This window comes from Gouania willdenowi, chromosome 10, assembly GCF_900634775.1.
Source record: "Gouania willdenowi chromosome 10, fGouWil2.1, whole genome shotgun sequence".
Taxonomy (NCBI): domain Eukaryota; kingdom Metazoa; phylum Chordata; class Actinopteri; order Blenniiformes; family Gobiesocidae; genus Gouania; species Gouania willdenowi.
Window position 1 is genome coordinate 23,225,042 of NC_041053.1, and position 19,234 is coordinate 23,244,275.

General features: G+C 38.3%; 2 protein-coding genes across 2 annotated transcripts; one reads left to right on the forward strand and one right to left on the reverse strand.

Annotated features, from left to right (window-relative positions):
• Positions 1-45: 45 nt before the first annotated feature.
• gprin1 (G protein regulated inducer of neurite outgrowth 1) lies at positions 46-3,759 on the forward strand. Its single transcript, XM_028459781.1, has 2 exons — positions 46-230; positions 488-3,759. The coding sequence occupies exon 2, from the start codon at positions 558-560 to the stop codon at positions 2,607-2,609; it is 2,052 nt and encodes a 683-aa protein (XP_028315582.1). The 5' UTR covers positions 46-230; positions 488-557; the 3' UTR covers positions 2,610-3,759.
• Positions 3,760-3,789: 30 nt separating this feature from the next.
• Positions 3,790-17,969, reverse strand: cdhr2 (cadherin related family member 2). Its single transcript, XM_028459780.1, has 31 exons — positions 17,870-17,969; positions 17,042-17,098; positions 16,912-16,974; positions 16,671-16,810; positions 16,547-16,597; positions 16,376-16,465; positions 16,157-16,240; positions 15,948-16,070; positions 15,634-15,780; positions 15,469-15,544; positions 15,263-15,372; positions 14,271-14,483; positions 14,016-14,168; positions 13,034-13,195; positions 12,467-12,528; positions 12,119-12,362; positions 11,197-11,436; positions 11,035-11,104; positions 10,373-10,954; positions 10,197-10,268; positions 9,675-9,724; positions 9,419-9,570; positions 9,153-9,249; positions 8,989-9,077; positions 8,841-8,912; positions 6,517-6,652; positions 5,703-5,824; positions 5,512-5,625; positions 5,348-5,431; positions 4,516-4,579; positions 3,790-4,429 (listed from the first exon to the last, which is right to left on the reverse strand). Exons 2-31 carry the CDS (start codon positions 17,094-17,096, stop codon positions 4,292-4,294), a joined length of 3,855 nt encoding a protein of 1,284 aa, XP_028315581.1. The 5' UTR covers positions 17,097-17,098; positions 17,870-17,969; the 3' UTR covers positions 3,790-4,291.
• Between the last annotated feature and the right edge of the window lie 1,265 nt (positions 17,970-19,234).

The following is a 19,234-nucleotide window of genomic DNA, read 5'->3' on the forward strand; positions in this document are numbered from 1 at the left end:
GAAACAGGAATTGTGAGGCTTTTGAATAGACGCCGCCGCAGTGTAAAAGAGCGAGGGCTGCCTAAGATAGATGCTTCCAGAGACAGACCTGTAGCCTCTGCAATCGCAATCAATCAAGAGCTGAGATGGTCAAACAGATGTAGGTTTCAATCGTTGCAGAGATTGGAAATGTTTGGCCCAAATCTGAGGACGACTTGTGGAGAGGATTCACTCTGACTCTGCCTGCTGAGGTATGTCAGGATTTTTTTTTCTTTCAGAGATTATTTTGAGAACTAGTTCCACATAGCTGCGCAATCCCTAAATGTAATATGATTACACACAAAAACGGATTTTAATTTCAGGATTTATCATCAGTGTAAGTTCTATTTTAAAAATTGCCAGCAAGGAACAGCAATGATGTAACCTTATTTAATTTCTGTGCTAAAGTAACATCAATATCAAACATTATGTTGCACATTGTTCTGTTTTTTTCTTCATTGTTGCTCAGGCTTGGATACAAATACACAGTGTTTCGGTGCTGCCGCAGGAGATTCTCTCTGCTTTAATGCAAAGACAGAATGGAAAGTCTAAAAGATGAAAAGAGAGATCTTGGAGAGCACAACCAGCCCTGTGAGAAGACTGATGATGGATTACCCATAGAAAGAATGAACTGCAGCACTGAACCTGAAGGATCTCAGCAATCATTCAGCCAGGAGTCAACAACACAAGAGAACTGCCAGACAAAAGAGAAGAGCGACAGCAGAACTCCAGCAAAAAATCATATGCTTTCTGAAGGAGGTTTGGACCACCAAAACCAATCAGACTCAATGCAGCAGAGAGACGAAACACAAGCTGCAGGTGAGCAAACAACAACAATAGCTTTGTCTACTGAGGCAACAATCTCCATCAGCTTCGTAGGTGATAGAGAGGAGGATGCAAACAATAAGGAAGATGAGAACATGGATCATAACAAAGAGAAACATTTAGACATGGAGAACATCTTGTCGCCTGTGCTGTTGACTTCCGATCACACTGACCCATGTTCCCCGGCTCCTTCAGGGCAGCAACACATGCGTACGCAGGTGAGCCTGGAGGTGGTCCAATGCTGCTCAGCAGCAACCAGCCCCATGACTCCTCCTGAGGGTGGCCATTCCTTCTTTTTCCCAAATTATTTTGGAAAAGTGGACTTGAGAGCAGACACAAAAGATGCAGAGCTGCAGGTGGGCCAAGTCGAGTTTTGCTCTGTTGCCACTTCGCCCATGACCCCAAGGAGTCCATCAACCACTGCTTTCCCAGAGCTTACTGAGCGAGAGACGGTGCATAAAGATGGGTGGGGCAAAAGCGGTGTAGAGCAGCAAAGCACCACTTCTACAAGAGATAATGTGTCAGAGGCTCCAAAGTCAGAAAGTAGAGTAGAGTCAGCCACATCAAAGGAAATCAACCCAAATGAATCCCAGGAGATCATAGGTAAAGATCTGTCTCCAGCATTCCCAGATTCACCATTAGCTCCGGAGAAAAGTCCTCAACAGAGTTTGCAGCTACGAATGGGAAGCATGGATCAAGACATTACAATCCTGGTGACCCACTATGTCAACAATGAGGAGGAAGAAAACACTGACTCATTGTTTTACTCCGATGAACAAGACATTGTTGTAGAGCAGAATAAAGAGGGACAAACCAGCTCTGATGGAAAGGAAATTATCTCCACGGATACTCCTGATCATTCACAGGATTCCTCAAACTCAGACACTCAGTTTGTAAAAAGTGAAGAAGCTTGTCTTCTTGAGAGTCATCACCCAGCAGGACATTCTGACCTGAAGAAAGCAAGTGATGAGCAGAGGAAAGTTTCTGTGACCAAATGTGTTATTCCTGAGTCTCCAGCTCCCTTTGGCTGCCACAACATCCGCACACAAGTCAGTTTGGAGGTGGTGCAGTGCCAGTCTGCAGCTACCAGCCCTATGACCCCTCCTGAAGGAGAACAGGCATTCTACTTCCCCAGCTCAGTGGGCAAGTCAGTGACCATTGGAACAGAGACCAGAGATGCTGAGCTGCAAGTGGGTCAGGAGGTTGAGTTTCGCTCTGTCGCCACAGCTCCAATGACTCCAAGAACTCCAGTTGCAACGACTTTTCCTGACATCAGGAAAGAGAGCAGTGTGGAAGAGAAGATAGTGGAGGAGGAAGAGAAGAAGGATGCAAAAGATGGAACAAGTATGAAGGAGGGAGAATGCTCTGAGAGTAAAGAAAATGAAACAGCGGAGGACATGGCACAGGAGACAGATGAGGAGAAATGTGAGGAGCCTGTGCAGGAGGTGAACTGGGACGAGAAAGGGATGACATGGGAGGTGTATGGAGCTGTAGTGGAGGTCTCTGTATTAGGCTCAGCCATCCAGAAGCACCTGGAGAAACAAGTGAAGAAGCAAAAGATGCCTCCCCCTCCTCCGCTAAACCCTTCTGCTACACCCCTCACTCCTGAGGCAGTGCAGGGGGGGTCCGGTTCAGGCAAGGGACGGGCAAGCAAGAGGGGGAAACAGGACAACAAGGTGGGCCGGCGCAGAAGAAATCCTTTCAGGCAGCTGATGGAGAACATGCAGCAGCCACACTGTTGCTCCAGAGCTCACACCACTGAGTGAGCGACAGTCCATTCACTGATTCACAGGCATTTACTGTCTTTATACCACCATGAGACATGACATAAGCTTTCTCACAAGAGAATGAAGCGCAAACACAATCAGCATAAGAAGCACTCATTTGTGAAAAACTGCCATTTAGTACTCAGGGGCGGAGCCACAGGGATAGCCGGGGTGGAGTCTTTATCTCTCGGTTGTGATTGGACACGTCAGTGGAAGTTAAAAGAGGAGCAATTAGAGATGTGCAAGTGTTTTGTTTTGTTTTTTGTTTTGTTTTTTATTGGGGGGGACATTCTATTTCTAATTCTAATTCTAAATATGTGTTTGATTTTATCTAAACTAATGACTGCACAGAACATCAAAGTGAATTTTGTGTTTTTACTTCAAAGATTGGAACAATTATTAAATATGGACCTCTTAGCCACCCCTTGTAAAAAACAACAACAAATGAAGTTCCGCCACTGCTAGTACAAATAATTACCATTTCTGGGGTTGAATATCGTTATCTTATCTTGTTTTTGCTATTGATGATGCCATTTTTTCTGTTTATAACAAAACAAAGCCATGCACCAGCTTTTCTCCTCCCAACAAGCTGCACACAAGTAATGAACTACTATTCCGACCATCGTGATCCATCCTACACAGTGAGGTTTTCGTACTTACTGTGTGCAGACTTTCCTGATGAGCTTCAATTTTCTTTGTAAAAACAGTCTTTATTATCAGTGACTTTTTTGTGTCTCCTTTCTTCTACATTTAAATTAGTGTTACAGTTTGTTTTGTGAAAAGTGTAGAAATGTATCACCAATGCGCACAATCAGCTTCAGAGGAAACGTCTGCCATCAGGATATTTCAGTCATTATTTATTGTAATTAAATCCATGAATGGTGGTCCGGTTGTGAGTTGTATGGGGCAAAAAAATGTAATTTTTCTTGTGATGTTGGTGTTCATACAATGACCTCCACATGGCAACAAAACACAAAAAAAACTACATCTGAGGAAATCAACTTTATTCACAGATTGCACTTGTGATACATTCATTCAGTGGTCAGTAAACAGATCCTCTACAACACAAGCTTTCAATCCAGCAACATTAAAAAAAAAAGGCTGAAACAGGCATAAATAAAGAGATTAATCATTTGTGTTTTACAATTTATCCCACCTGGTTTGATTGTCTTTTTACCCCTTTTTAAAAAGCGCAGTGCACAAAATAATTCAAAACATTTTTTTTTTTTTTTTTTAACCTTGGCTCGATATAATAATAAAAATAAAGTGATTCACATGTGCCGTTTTATTCTGTATTCAAATAGGCTCAATACAAAAGTACCTTGTGAGGAATACGTAAGCTTGTTTTTTTTTTCTTTGCCAAAGGTGTGATGTTATTTTTGATTATTTGTGATAAATGAAGTATTGAAGGCATAAATAATGATGACAAAGCTGATATAGTTGTTCAGGATCATATGCTTTTTGTACATATGAAAAATCTAAAACTGAGGAATGACAGATATTAGCAGCACAAATGCACTGTGATGTTTTTATAGAATGATATTTCTTATTTTGGTTTTAATTTTCACCATTGCAAGGTTATTTTTTTTCTTCTAAAGACTATCTGAAGAAAGATTTTCCATCCAGCAGTGTAAACAAGTGTCATTTGGTGATCCAGATTCTCTCCTTTGATTACTACATCATCACAGGTCTGTAGTGGCGAATGCAGGATTGGTGTATCCCTCTTTAGGGTTATCAGAGGTTATTTTCATCCCTCGCTGTGCCAGAGCTGCACCAAGAGGCTCAATGTACTCATGAGAACCGCTATCATCTTGGAGCATCTGAAGGAGTAAATCCAGGAAATTTGAGCACTGAACCACCATGATTTAAGATGAATCATAGTAAAAATAAATAAATAAATGCTCACCATGTTGAACTTGATGTCCTTCTCAGGAAAAGACACGTCTTCACTGTAGTCCAGTGAGTTGAGACTAATAAAGAGAAATAAGTCACCACATTAGAACCTTATTTCAGAGACAAATGTTCTTTTCAAACAGTTCCTTTGTGAGCAAAAAGCCAACAGCTTTGCAACGAGAATGTTGTGACACAACACAGGGGTGGACTGGGTCAAAAATTCAGTCATGGCATTTTCTACTACATTATCAGCGGACACTGTGTCAGTGATACTCAACATGTGACTTTTTATGTCTTAATTAATTATTATTTCCCCAGAAAAAATTAAAGGTGGGAAACTTTTTAACCACCTATTATCTTCAGACTTTAGCTACCTTTTGCCAATAAAAAAAACATTTTTTTCCTATTATTTGTTCAATTTTGCAAGTTCTTTTTGACACTTTTATCCAATTTTTGTCCTTTCTTTAATTTTTTTTGGCTTCTTTTCATCTAAATAGGCAAACCGTTGCCCAATAAATAAATAATTAAATCCACGTTTGCCCTATTTCACTATTGTTTGCCACATTTTGCCCATTTAAGCTACCCTTCGTCCATTGTTTGGCCACTCTTCACTGCTTTTGGCCTGTTTTAGTCACTGTTCACTCTTTTCTTGCCATGTTTTTGACACTTTTGGGCATCTGTTACCATGTCTGCCTCCACTCACTCGTAAAAAAAAATGTTGTAGACCAGACTGGCCCATTTTGGGTCGACAGCCCACCGCGACGATTCCCGGTACAGATGGCCAGTCCACCCCTGCTGTGACATAACATTCAACAACTGATTTCCACCAAATGAAATGTCTCTACCTGACTTTGTCCACATCTGAACTCTCCTCTGTTAAATCCAGGTTAATGGTTGTGTCAATGTTAAGGTTCAGGACGGGATTAGCGCTGCCAAAGAATGACAAAGTTACTTAAAATACTCTTCATTTCTTTGTCCGTGAATTTAGTTACCGCTGTGGTTTCCTCACCCCTCCATGGTGTATTTGTTGGTTCCGGGTACTACCGCACCCCCATTTTGGGTTTCAGAAGTCACCATGGATGCAGAGTTCATGGCTTTAGCAGCTTTCAGCTTCCTCCTGTAGCTGTGATGCAAAATAAACTAATTGCTTAGTAACTCAGGCTCAGCACTAATACATCTATACATGTAATACAAACATACTTTCGGCGAGTGCAGACAAGTGACGTGGTGATAACTGCCAGGACAACGATGAGGCCTCCGACCATCCCGAGAAGAGCGTAGAGCAACGGGTTGACCTCTGGATCATCCACAGCGGCCGAACCCTGTTTCAGTGGAGGGACGCAAACCTTCAGTTTTTGTCGCAAAATTCAACAGTCAGTCGGGCCAGCCTCCCTTGTCTTTTGATTGTGTATGCAGACAGTGGTTGACCTGTAACTTTGGGATAAGGATTGGTTCTAAGGGCTGGGCTTGCTCCGCGGCTACAGTCTATGGGCTGGAGGAGCAGCCGCCACCGCCGCCCTCCTGTCCCCGCCGCTGGAGTCCCGGCGCTCGGCCTTCCTCGCCGAGTCGGTGGCGCTCCCCCTCTATTCCCTGGACTCGCCGCAGTCGTTGGCCCACGTTTAACTGAACTATCGTGGCGATTAGTGCACCATAAACCCAACACAAAACTACCATATTGTGCTCTTTTGGCTGTAAACAGAGGCTGACTTGTTTCAGCTGCCCACAGTAATGGCGCCGGGTCGGGAAATGCCCGTATGACTGCCGTAAAGTGAAACTTCTCCAGGCATTCTCCAGGTCCCATGACCTGGGGAAAGATGGTCCGTCTCTCCAAACTTACACAGTCAATATATCTAGAAAGAAGCCCCACTCAGAGCATTGGTACTGTCAACCGCTGTATATTGTCCTGAGGAATCATTTAAAATTACTCAAATGGGTCAACTCTTTAGGTCAAAAAGTCCATGGTGTGCCTTTAAGTATTAATTGTTGTTTGGAGACAGCATGAGAAGCTACTTACAATGTACTGCAGACCGAGCTGGGTCAGAATAGGAAAAAAGTCAGGATGAGAGAGCATCGTTTCTACTTCTGATGACGTTAGAGCGGTTCCATTGGAGTAGACAAAATATGCCTCTACAATGGTGTTTTCAGAAGCTCTGAGAGGAGGAGAAAAAAAACACTGTCACATGACATGAATACAGATGCTAGAATTATTTACTACAACTCAGTGATTATGAATGAATTTACAATCCACTTTGATTTGATTTGGAATTTCTTACACGCACTCTGGCATCATCTAGTGGACAAAGGGCGTCTGGTATGGGCTGAGATTTGTGCCACTAGAAACTGAATTTGAACAGTTGGTATTGAATTTGAAACCTTCAGTTTTATGCTTTTGGATTTTCAAATTGTCTGTGTTCAGTTATTGATATAATTCTAACTATACTATTAACAAAAATATGTTTTATTATTTATTTGTATTTTATTTAACTATACAGTAATATTTTCTAATTTTGACAGCATATTATTGCACCCAATCGAAATTATTCAGGGAAATAATGTAAAAAAAAAGCTTTGATAGTTTTGTCAAAAAATGATTAGATCAGCGACTATGAACGAATTCATAATCCACTTTGATTTGATTTGATTTGGAATTTCTTACACGCACACTGGCATCATCTAGTGGACAAAGGGTGCCTGATATGGGCTGAGATTTGTGCCACTGTAACTGAATTTTAACAGTTGGTATTGAATTTGAAAGTAACAACTTGAAATTGAATGTACTGTTTTGAAACTGAGTTAGTAACTTGAAATTGTATTTTTTTTTCTTGTGTAAAAAAGCAATCATCTTTGTACATTCCAAATATTCTATATATTTCTGCTTTTCAAATTCAGATTCACTGCACACAATTCGATTTTATCCTTCAATCAAAAGATTTGGTAACATTGGTAGTGATTTGTTGTATATTAGATAGTTACAGTATGTGTCAGTTGGATTCATGGTAAAGGAATATATTGACAACATATATTGTTAAATTATCTTTGAGAGCAATTTAAATTGTATTTAACAATGAAATCTGCATGATTCAAAAATGAATCATTATCATCCATCAAGTTAGTCACAAAAACAATGATTAATATTTTTTATATTCATATGTATATATTTGTGTATGCTCAGCTCGTTTGGGAGCCCTGATGCACCTTATTTGTTGATTTGCAATATTTTGTCTTTTGTTTTCCTTTATTGTACCCCCTTTTTCTTAATTTTTTTTTTGTTCTTTGTTTCTGAAGATGTTAAAAGTTGAGTTTATTATCCTTATCGAGAGTTTGTATTTTTGAAAATGTTCAATAAAAAAATAAATAATAATAAATGTTGATTTCAGCACATGAAGACACACTTTGAGGTTGAGCAATCAATCACTGATTTATGGAACTCCTGTATATGTCTACAAAAACTTATTTATGGCCTGTTCAGGGTGTGACGTTATATATCTATAATGAAGGCCTTTATTATATATATATATATATAAACTAGACTTGTAAACTCACCACTAAGACACTTTAAAATGTACAATCGCCCCAGATTTATTAGTTTTTGTTTACAGACTGACCATTTGTTGCTATATTTAACCTTGATCTCCTCCTGATGTACCTATGCTCCAATTTATATTTTCATGTATATATATATATATATATATATATATATATATATCATATATCATCTATGTATGTATATATATACACACAGAGCTTAATTTGAGCCGGATCCTTCCGGTGACACCCTGAACAGCCGTAAAGGAGTTTTTGTCGACGTAAACAGGTCTCCATGTTGTGAAATTTAAATAATTTTTCTTTCTTTAGCACACATAAACACAAACATTTAAGCTGCAAGGAGGGAGCGAAGCCCAACGGGCTTGTACAAGAGCTCCTCCCCTTTCAATGAACACAAACAATAAGGGCTAATAAACACTTAGAAGATCATGAGGGGAAAAAAATGCACAATAAATTTTTGGTATAAGTGGAAACTAATATTTAAACAGACTTCACAAATATTAATATCAAAAGATAAATGAAAACATTGACCAAATTATTAATTGAAAATGAAAAGAAGAAAAAGGAAACAGGAATTTGTGCAGTTAATCTGATTTTGAGAAAAAGAAATGTATTGAATTTTTGGAATTAAAATAAAATTTCAAGTTACTTTCAAAACAGTAAATTCAATTTCAAGATGTTACAAATTCAATACCAACTGTTCAAATTCAGTTTCTAGTGGCACAAATCTCAGCCCATGCGTTATACGTAAATTATGCCTGAAGGAATAAAATGAGCTTCTGCTGAACTCACCTGGATTCGTCACCAGTGACAGGACGGAGTGCAATAATCTCCACTGATGTTTTGGTGGCAGCTGTAAGGGCCCTGGTAGAACGACAAAGAACATTTTTGTGTAAAAATGAAAAGAAATGGAAACATTTGATGAAAGAAAGAGACTCGCCTCCTGATCTCAGGGAGTTTTCTTTCAACCTCCAGCACAGAAGACGAAAATTCCAGTTCGACTTTGAAGGACTCGTCAACTGTAAAAATCTGCAACATGAAAAATAAGTCTGATGTAAGCTGCATTTTTAGTCCTAAAACTATCTGAGGTTTTTATTCACTCACATCCAGCACTGTGGTGGACAGGAGGCCACCTGTGTCATTTGCTGATACTGTCACCAAATACTTTCCTTTCAGTGTCGCTTCAAGGCCTTCTGTCGTTCTGTGAGGAGGGTTGAAGAATCATCTGATTATCACAAGAAGCCCCTTTAATATCACAGTCTTTGAAAGCAGCGATAGATGCAACAAGTCATTAAAAAACTAAGAGAACTGTGTATCAAGTTAACAGTGTTGATATACTTAAAGTGATTGAGTGTAGATGTTGTACTTACTGAATAATCCCAACATAAATATCATTTTGTTGTGTGGTGACAGCCTCAAAGAGCAGCCTTGGTGTAGTTATTTGATTATTTAGGTCTTGAAATTGGACACTTGAGACTTTAAATTCAATCTGGCCATGAATCCCACTGTCACGATCCTTAGCCTAAAAACAAAACGTGTAAAATCATGTGTGCACAATGTCACTCATACTCATGACACATACAGTACACATGTTAAACGTTTGATTTTTTTTTCCTTCATACTTACCGTAACTTTTGCAACCGATGTTCCTTTATTTGTGTTTTCAGACACCACGACTAAAATACAGAGAAAAAAAGGTCATTTCCACATCCTGAAAAAAATATGCCACAGTAGATTATAAAGTTTGATTCCAATTGTTCAAATTTTGCAGTTTTTCTGTATTTATATGTCTGTTTGGGAATTGAATTTTTTTTTTGTATACCTAATATTAAATAACATTATAATCCATAATTTGTGTTTGCTCACAACATATACTGTATGGATGGAAACCACATTGTCGTAGAGTCGTTTCATAAGAAGGTAACACTTTATTGAAGTTTTATACATAAGGCTGACATTACGCTGTCATTATTATGACATGACAACTGTCATTAGCATTAATAAGATGTCATGAAGGCTGTCATTAAGTTACGTTTGTTACCCCAACCCTCACCCTTTGTTACCCTAACCCCTAAAACTTCAAGTAAAGTGTTACCCAAATTTCTTTAAAAGTTGCTTAGTTTCAGGTGTTTCTAGATAAGCACTCACCAAATACAGAATCCGGGACACCAAATTCTGGAGCGTTGTCATTGATGTCCTCTATGTTGATCACCATTTCTCCTAAATTCACAACCCGATTTTAAACACAGTTTTACAGTTGTAGGTCCAGGATTAGTGTTTGGATCTCTTATTTACAAAACATCTCTAGACAACTTAATGCTGACCTGCATTTGCACTGTTGTTCCTGCCCTTCTCGGTGTACTCGTCCACCACCTGAGCAGTCACCACTGCCTGATCACATTGTTCATAATCCACAGTGTGCTCGGGGCTGACTTTGACCGTCCCTGTCGGTTCGAGGATAAACCAGTCACAAGGAGTCATGGAGCCTTGACACCTACATCTGACAGATTCCAACTCATAAACCAGTGAGTGATTTGTGTCCATGTCTTTGGCTGTGAAGCTTCCGACAGCTTCAATAGTGGTGTTCTCCTTCACCGTCTTAGTCTTTGTAGGCTCAAACTCAGGCCTCTCATCGTTTACGTCCAACACTTCCACCACCACGGTCACCTCTGCTGTCTTCAGCTCCAGATCCGCGGCCTCCACCGTCAGTGTGAAGGTCTTCAGATTGCTCTCGTAGTTCAGTTCTATACCAGGGTCAACAGTGATGACTCCTTTATAACTATTTTCTTCCTGAATGGTTCGAATGATGAAGCTCCCAAAGCTTCCATCAACGATGCTATAGGAAACGCGGTTAAAGTTTGTGGTTTGGTCCAAATCCTCAGCATGCACAGATCCCACAGCTGCACCTGCAGGACAATATACAGCTGATTTAAACCCCAGTGAACCATTATTACCACCTCAAAACATTTCTGGATGAAGGACTTGCCTTGCTCTCCTTCTTTTACAGAGAATGTATAGGATGGGACTTTAAACTCTGGTACGTTGTCATTAACATCCTACGATATACCAAAAACACCACTTATTGTATTCACCACAATAAGCAGCATCCACTGCAACAATTGTGTAGATGATATGATTAAACACCTACCTCTACTCTGATGGTAACTTTCACCCATGTGGACAGTGGGGGCGAGCCGGAGTCAGTGGCTGTCACATTAAGCTCAACGCTCCCATCCAGCTCTGGATCCAGAGCTTCACGATCAAGTGCCCCTTGGTTACTTACCACTCCTGTGATTGGGTCTATGGTGAAGTTGTCGCTGTATTCGCTCGGTACGATGTCATAAACAATCTTGGTGTTTGCTGTGTTGGGCTCATCTGCATCTGTAGCCTGACAAAAGTCAAGGAACGTTTTAGGTTACTGTTAAGGGGCAGCATTTCTTCTCAACAATTTCCTTCAATTCTACAAAAGCATCTTCAGCGAAATAGGCAGATGTTCCTCAGTAATATTTGCCTGCTGATGTCTACGGGAGCCAAGGCCTGCTGTAATCAGGCACAATTGATGGTCTATCACAGGACTAACATACTGGCATACTGTGTTTACACAATAATACTGTGCTACAACTCCGTTTAATATAACATTGGACTACTTTATTTGTTTTTGGATAGAATCCAGTTCATGCAGAAAAAAAGCCAAAGAGGCACAGTAAAAAGATTCTTATTCTACACATTGTTTACAAAACTCAGAAAGTTTACCAGTATTTACTTTAGGAAATGACTTTCTCAACATTTCTCTGAGTAAATTACACCCAAATTACAAATGATGCATTCAAAAGGCCAAAAACATGACTTTTCAGACTACGAAGGAATCCATTAAATATTAGTGGGGAATCATTTTTCTTATGCACTTCATTTCAATAACATCTTCAAAATCTATATATCCTAAATCTATTGTATCTTTCTAAAAGGGCTTTGTTAAATTTAAACATTTGATGTAGCAGGTATGATTAGATTAATAAAGGAATAGCACAATCTAGATATAATAATACAGAATAATACCATTGTTCTCTTACCTCTATCGTAACTTGAAATTCTTCCCCTTCTTTCACAAACTCCAAGTATGAGTTTCTGTTGATGACTGGCTTCTGGTCATTGATATCAGTTACTGTGATCTCCAGCACTGTGGTGCCAACCTGACCAGCCGTGTCTCGGGCCTGCAGAGTTGCTGAATGCATAGATCTGTCCTCGCGATCCAACAGGCTTGAACTTTTTACATATATTGAGCCAGTGTTAGGCTCTACATCAAATATTGAAAGTCTGAAATACAGAAAGAGTCAGTTTGGTTGTGTAGCTGGGGGACAATTACACAATAAACATTGATTGAATGGAAATTCAGTGTCCTGGTTCTGGTGCCGACCTACATGCTGACGGGAAGAAGTCGGTATGTGATCTTGTTTTGATCCATTGTGTCAGGGTCGTCAGCCTGATTAACACACAACATATAATGTGAGGCGTTCTCACATGGAAACAGTGTTTAATCATAAAGTAGAGCAGTGAGTCTCACATTTTTTTGGCTCAAGTACCCCCTTTCTCTTATTTCTGAATCCAAGGACCCCCTTTGTCCGACTACAACATTTTGCTCATGACGGACTAAATCAGTGATAACACACATTTTAAAGAATCTCATTTTGTAAATAAGTGGAATGAAACAGTATTCAGTGCCTCCTGAAAAGATTTATTCCATAGCTTCTATCATTTCCGATCATCTTCCGCCTGGTGTGGGACCAGGACTGAACCTTGTATTTTCTAATCACAATCATTTCTATCATCATTATTTGATTATTTTTAACTTAAAATAAACATAAAACCCCCAGCTTTCATTTGTCAATTTTCCATTCTCTCTCTCTCTCTAGTAGAGAGGGGATGTGTACCACTAGGGGTACATGTCCCCTTATTTGAGAAACACTGTAGAGTAGTAGAGGACCTACCATAATTTGAGCCACTACAGTCCCAGTTTCAGAGTGCTCAGCCACATTCAATACATAGGTACTGTTTGGGAATTCAGGACTGTTGTCATTGGCATCCAATATGTTTATAGTAACTGTGGCTGTAGATTGCAAGGTGGCATTTCCTTTATCAATGGCAATCACCTGCACAGAAAAAAAATTCACAAGTATAATACTTTATGATCATTCTTGCTATTTTAGTGTATGTATGGAACTTAGTGTATTAAGAAAAGATGCCCTTGTTTTAAATATTAAAACACAGGGGACGTCTCATTGGAGCTAATTTAATACCTAACAGTAGATCCTGCAATGCTAAAAAAATAATAACTTTGAAATGAGTCTGCAGCAGGTTTCCTTTGCAAGTTTCTGATGAAAATCTCATCAAAAATGTCATCAAACTGCAAAACCGCTCCAGTGCCTGGGCTAGTGTGACATAGGTGCAAAATGGTATGAGAAGCAGCTTTTTCACCCGACCTAGAAGAATATCAACCTATTAAATAAATGCCCGGGGCTTTTCTGAGTAGGTATGGTGCACTGATTATCACAAACAATAATGCCACCATGATTACATTCCTCTGACATATGATATGATTTTGTCTTTAGTGCAAATAGATTATCCACTCCAAATTAAATTAATATGAAATACAATTCAAATGCATAATATGATAGTTCACCAGTAATAATAAAAGTAAGAAAATCATTTTTAAATGCTAATAAACTGTCCCAATTGATCTTTTGATTTCATTAAAACTAATTTTCCAAAAACTAATTTTCTAATTTGTCTCTAAGCCTTCATTGTCAAAATAGAGTCTATGATGTTGTTGACAATACAACATTAGGGAGCGGCAAAAAAAAATAACTTGCATGTGTGACTCTAATGAATCCAATTTTTGGCCATTCAGTGCACAGGGACATAATATCTCTATTATTGTTATCACCTTAGTTACTTTTTTTTTAGCTTTACCTGTAAAACCATTTGTGTTTTTTCTTCATAATCCAGTTTTTCATTGTTCTTTACAATGAGCTGAACAACAGTATTGGAAAACTGAGTTGAAGGAGGTTCCACAGAAAAAACGTCCTTGTCTTCTCCCTCCAGGCTTAGTTCAATGTCCGCAGTCTTTAAAAGAGCAAAGAATCGAGCTCAGACTTCCTCATTCATAATACATGCATTAAAACGTATGACGTTTAAACACTTGAAAGGTTTAAAGTTGCACTTTACCTTATCCAGATCTTTAACCATCATGTTAATGGATACAGACCCAAACCGGTGCTCCTCAACCTCTCCAATGAAGTTAGTTTCAATCACACACTCTGCCGAGTCATTACATTTATAGAACTGGGGCTTCTCATCATTAACATCCAGGATGGTGATCACTACATTTGTTGTGGTGTTGGCCAGGACACCATTGATGTCTGGTTTAGACTCAGTGGCCTACAAAAAAAAAAGGGCAAGAAAGGTTTAATAGTGACAGCAGTTTGAAGTAAATGTTTGAAGAACAAAGTCTTGAAACCTTTTGGTTTGTAACCTTCAGTATTTTTGACGTGTCAGCATTATAGGCTACACCTATCAAGCTTTCACTGCTTGCATTCTTTACAAAGTATGTCATATTTCTATTGATTTCATTTGGTACTCATAGCAAAATATGTTTGCTCTAAGTAACTAAGTAAGTAACTGTAATTGTTCTAGAACATTATTGAAAGTTTTCATATCCACCATTATGTTAAATACAGCATTATTTCTGACTACTCCACTATTTGAAATAAAATAAAATAAATCATGAACTTAACTTTATCAAAGATTTATCCACATACAGTATCTTAGGCTTCAGTTCAATTTTCAAACTTCAAATGTGATTGGTATTTCTTATCAATAAAATAAATCACTAAGAATGTTGTTAATGGGTAATGTTATTTACAGATAATGAGAAAAAAAGAGTTGACATAAAAGTTCAAGATTAGCCCAAACAATGTAAATATAATTATCTTGAATTATCTTGGTTTTTAACCCAAATAAAGACGCTAAGTAATTGAGCACCTGACTGATCCTTTTGCTCCAGATGTTTAAGGTAACTTAGCCAATATCATTTTTTAAATAAGTCCATTGTGTCATTCACAGTTTTTAAAAGCCATTTTTGCCAAAAGCATGTGAGTAAGAAAGTGGATGAACATTTGCTGAAAAAGATTTACATGAAGAAGTTTAATGAGTTGTACCTTAATGGTCAGGGATACCGTGTCCCCGACAGTTTCTCTGTCAATATCTGAGCGTACTGAAATGATGCCTTCCTTTTCTGAGATGTCAAAGAGGCCTTCTGCAGTGGAGTCTTAGCAAGTGTATGTGAAGAAAACAAAGGAAAGTTTTACATTCCTTTATGCGTTAAAACAGTCCAATCTTTTAAAGGTTGAGTTTTGTAGCTCACTTTCAATGGTAAAGTTAATGACATCGCTGACTCCTGTGTCCGGGTCAAAGGCACGCACTTTAAACACTGAAAATCCCTGGAGAAAGACAGGTCAGCGTTTACATTTATTGAACAGTTGTCCAACTCTCAGGAAAAAGGGTCGCAGAAAAATCCCTGCGCACTCACTGGAGGAGAATTCTCTTCCACCGAAGCTGTGAATGGAAGGCCAATGAACTGCGGGTCAAGGTCTGGAACATCCTCAACCGAAATGAAAGAGATGACGGAGCTCGAGTGGTAGATTGGCTCATCGTAATAACACTGGCCTCCAGCATCCTGATGCAGAGAACAAAAGCTTTTTGGGGTTTTTGTAATTCTTTACAGACCAATATTAAAAGAAGTGAAGTAGGAAAATCCAGTGAGATGATGCAAATCAAATTCGGACAATGCCAAATATGAGCAGTTTTTCAAAGTTACTATAGAGAGCCCTTAATTGTACTTACGGTTGCGTTAATTGTTAGCCGATAGAAAGAGCTTAGTGAGTTGTAACTCAGTGATCCATTTAATCGAACGTCACCTGTCATAGCGTTGATACTGAACAGACTAATTCCCTCAGGAGGAATCACCTGAAGAACAGCACACACCACTTTAATGTATGAAAAACACAAGAGTCGGTGGTGTTTCTTATGAAAAACAAACAGCCAAAGCTTACTGTATCAATGCTGTATCTGATGCCAATTGAACTATCAGCATCAGTGGCTTGTGCGCTGAAGAGGATCGTGTCCACAGGAGCATTCTAGAGGATTTAGTTAGTAATAATGGCATTTAAATTATTTTCTTTCATTTTATTTTTCCTGCAATCTTTATTATACTTTGTATAGTTCTGAATTGACTAAAGACAAGTTGAATAAATGCCTTGAAAAAAACTTACTTCTGGGACGTCACGGTCATACGAAGGGTCCAAAAATAAGGGTCTGTTGTCATTAGCATCTTTAATAAGGACAAATTGTATTTTGTTAGCCTGAAAGAAAACACAAGACTTGTAAACTAAATCAACAAAAAACACAATAAAAGGGGTGAGCAACGCCAACGTGGTACTCACAGGAGTGAAGGAATCGTCGACGGTGACTTCTAATGTCAACGTTTGAGAACTCTATACAAGACAAATTGTTTGTGTAATTATTTTACTCAATTAAAATAAAGTGTAATGAGTAGTCATAACATACCTCTCTATCTAGAGGTCTTTGGATAAGAGCAGTTCCAGTGTTTTTCTCAACAGTAAAAAACACTGCATCAGTCCCTTTGATTGCATAGGTCAGTGGGTCATTTTCTTCATCAGTTGCATTTATAATGAACGCTACTACTCCTGTGAAGACATAATAACCATGTGAACATACGAATGTGAACTTATACTTAGAATTAGCAAAAAAAAAAAAAAAACAGTAATTCATCTTCACTTCTACATACCTATTGGGGTGTCTTCACAGACTTCATAAAATTGGCCATGGATATCAGGCCTTGTATTTCTTGCTAAAATGACACAATGTCGGGGTTATAAAAAGCAATGTACACACAATTTAAAACTACAAACACGTACCGTTTGTTAAGCAGATGAGACACAACAGTGTTAGAGTTCTTATAATCACCTCCATGTCTAGAATGAAAGGAGGAGAAATTTGAAATTTAAAACATTTGGTTTCCTTCAACTGTCAAATATATGAAATGTGCGGATTTTCATTATCAAAATACTAAGACTGAGTTTATATCTCACTGGTTTAAAGTCTAAACCACACCCAAAATCAGAAGGTCAAAAGGAAACACCTTCTTAGGCTTATTAATTTTCCTTTACAGAGACAGTTCCTGATTATCAGATAGACTGTGTGTTACTATCTAAAAGGAAATACATGAGCAGTCGCCATAGAGGACGAGAAGGATTCTTTTTCAAAATAAATACATTTAATACCTCCCATGTATTACATACAGACACAGAAACACCTAATGTAATAAAATCAACATGTGTTTTAAGGATTAAAGTCAAACATTGTGTAAATAAAATGGTAATTGTAAGTTTCCTTTGAGCATACACATTTCCAACATTAACTGAACTTACTGGTGGTCTTTTCAATTCTTTTCTGCTACTTTTACATTTTTTTCGAACTAAAATAATATAATAATGTGAGCAACAGTAACGATGAAGATTATTTGAGACTGTAAATCTGTTATATTAAATATTGGCTTCACTCACAATCCTGAATGATAGATGTTTCACACTTATCAAATATGTCCTCTGAGTTCCATATGAGGAAAAAAAAAAAAAGAGACAGAATGGAGCGAAAGTTTCCACATTTGTTCTCTCCGACATTTAGTCACTAACAGCAAAATGATGCGTTTGATATGTGGCTGAAAATTTTAAGATAGGACTTACCAGTAGACAGACACAGAGGGTTCTTCCTTTCCTGATGTCAGGGTGAGACCTTTGCTTCTTGCTGTTCCTCTGATTATGGTCTCATAGCTGTAAAAGTAGATGATTAACACTGACGCAATGAACGGCTTTTTACAGTCCTCAATCTCCTCCTAGTGTTTTTTGTTTACAGAAGACATTAAAAAAAATTGTTGCAAAAATACACTCTTTTGTATTTGCTGGTACGATAGTCATCTAATTTGAAGTAGTAGTAGTAGTAGTAGTAGTAGTATTTTTCATCCTGTTGGATACAAAAACCCCCAAAGCATTTGAACCACCTCTTTTTCTGTCTGTGGGTGCCTCTGTTGTCAGGGCGACGAATCCTGCCATGGCCTGACTACAAGGTGTTCCATCCGAACCAATCAGTGGACCCATGTCTACATAGTGTAGGTCTATGCTCTAATGAGCATTCCCAGCAAACACCCCACTGTCCGAGCCTGCCGTCCTAATTAAAAGGCATGCAGCAAAACCGTTCATCCAAATAAATGAATAAACGGATCTTGTTGGGTTCTTTCTTTCTTTCTTACTATGGACCATGTATTTTGTTAAGCACGCTGACATGACTTTGTTGTAATTTGCGCTATATACATAAAGTTGAGTTATTAGAGAAAATAGCCCGATTTGCTACTAATACCGCTAATATCAGCAGAACTGTGGGTCTTGAAGTAAAACTTTGATAATAGTGATATTTGCTATAGGCTAGTAAATCTATTTTTTAAAGAAATAAACGTGTACTTGTGTACCTACCGTACATAGATGCCAGTAACTAGTTACTTAGTAAGGGATTACTCTAATATGACCACTGTTTTTATTTAACGAGGAATCAAACGCGTTACTATTTCCAAACCTGTAATCAGATTAAAGTTACTTATTCAAATCACTGTGAGTGACTTTTTATGTCATTTTCTTCACATATGCAACAAGTCACATTTTCAGCATGAGGATAACTCATGTTTCACATACTCAGACAAAATAATGTCAGGTGCAGATGCATACATACAAAAAAAGGCTGTTTTTTTAATCTTATTTTTCATGTAATAGTTTGTTAGGAGATACTTTGCTGATGTTACAGTTAGAAATGCACTTCCAACAAAGGGAGTAACTAATAAAGTAACTTGTAATCTCACTTAAGTTATATAAAATATACCTTCTCCAGTGGCATCGAGCCTTGCTATTGGTTTATCACCGATGTTCCTAACTGGAATATTCTTCATGACATCTGATACAAACTTCTGGTTATTATGTGCTGATGGTGGGACAAAAGTGTGTTGACAGATAACTGGTTTCTAACAAGCTAAAAGACTTCAAGGTTTATCAGAAATGACACAA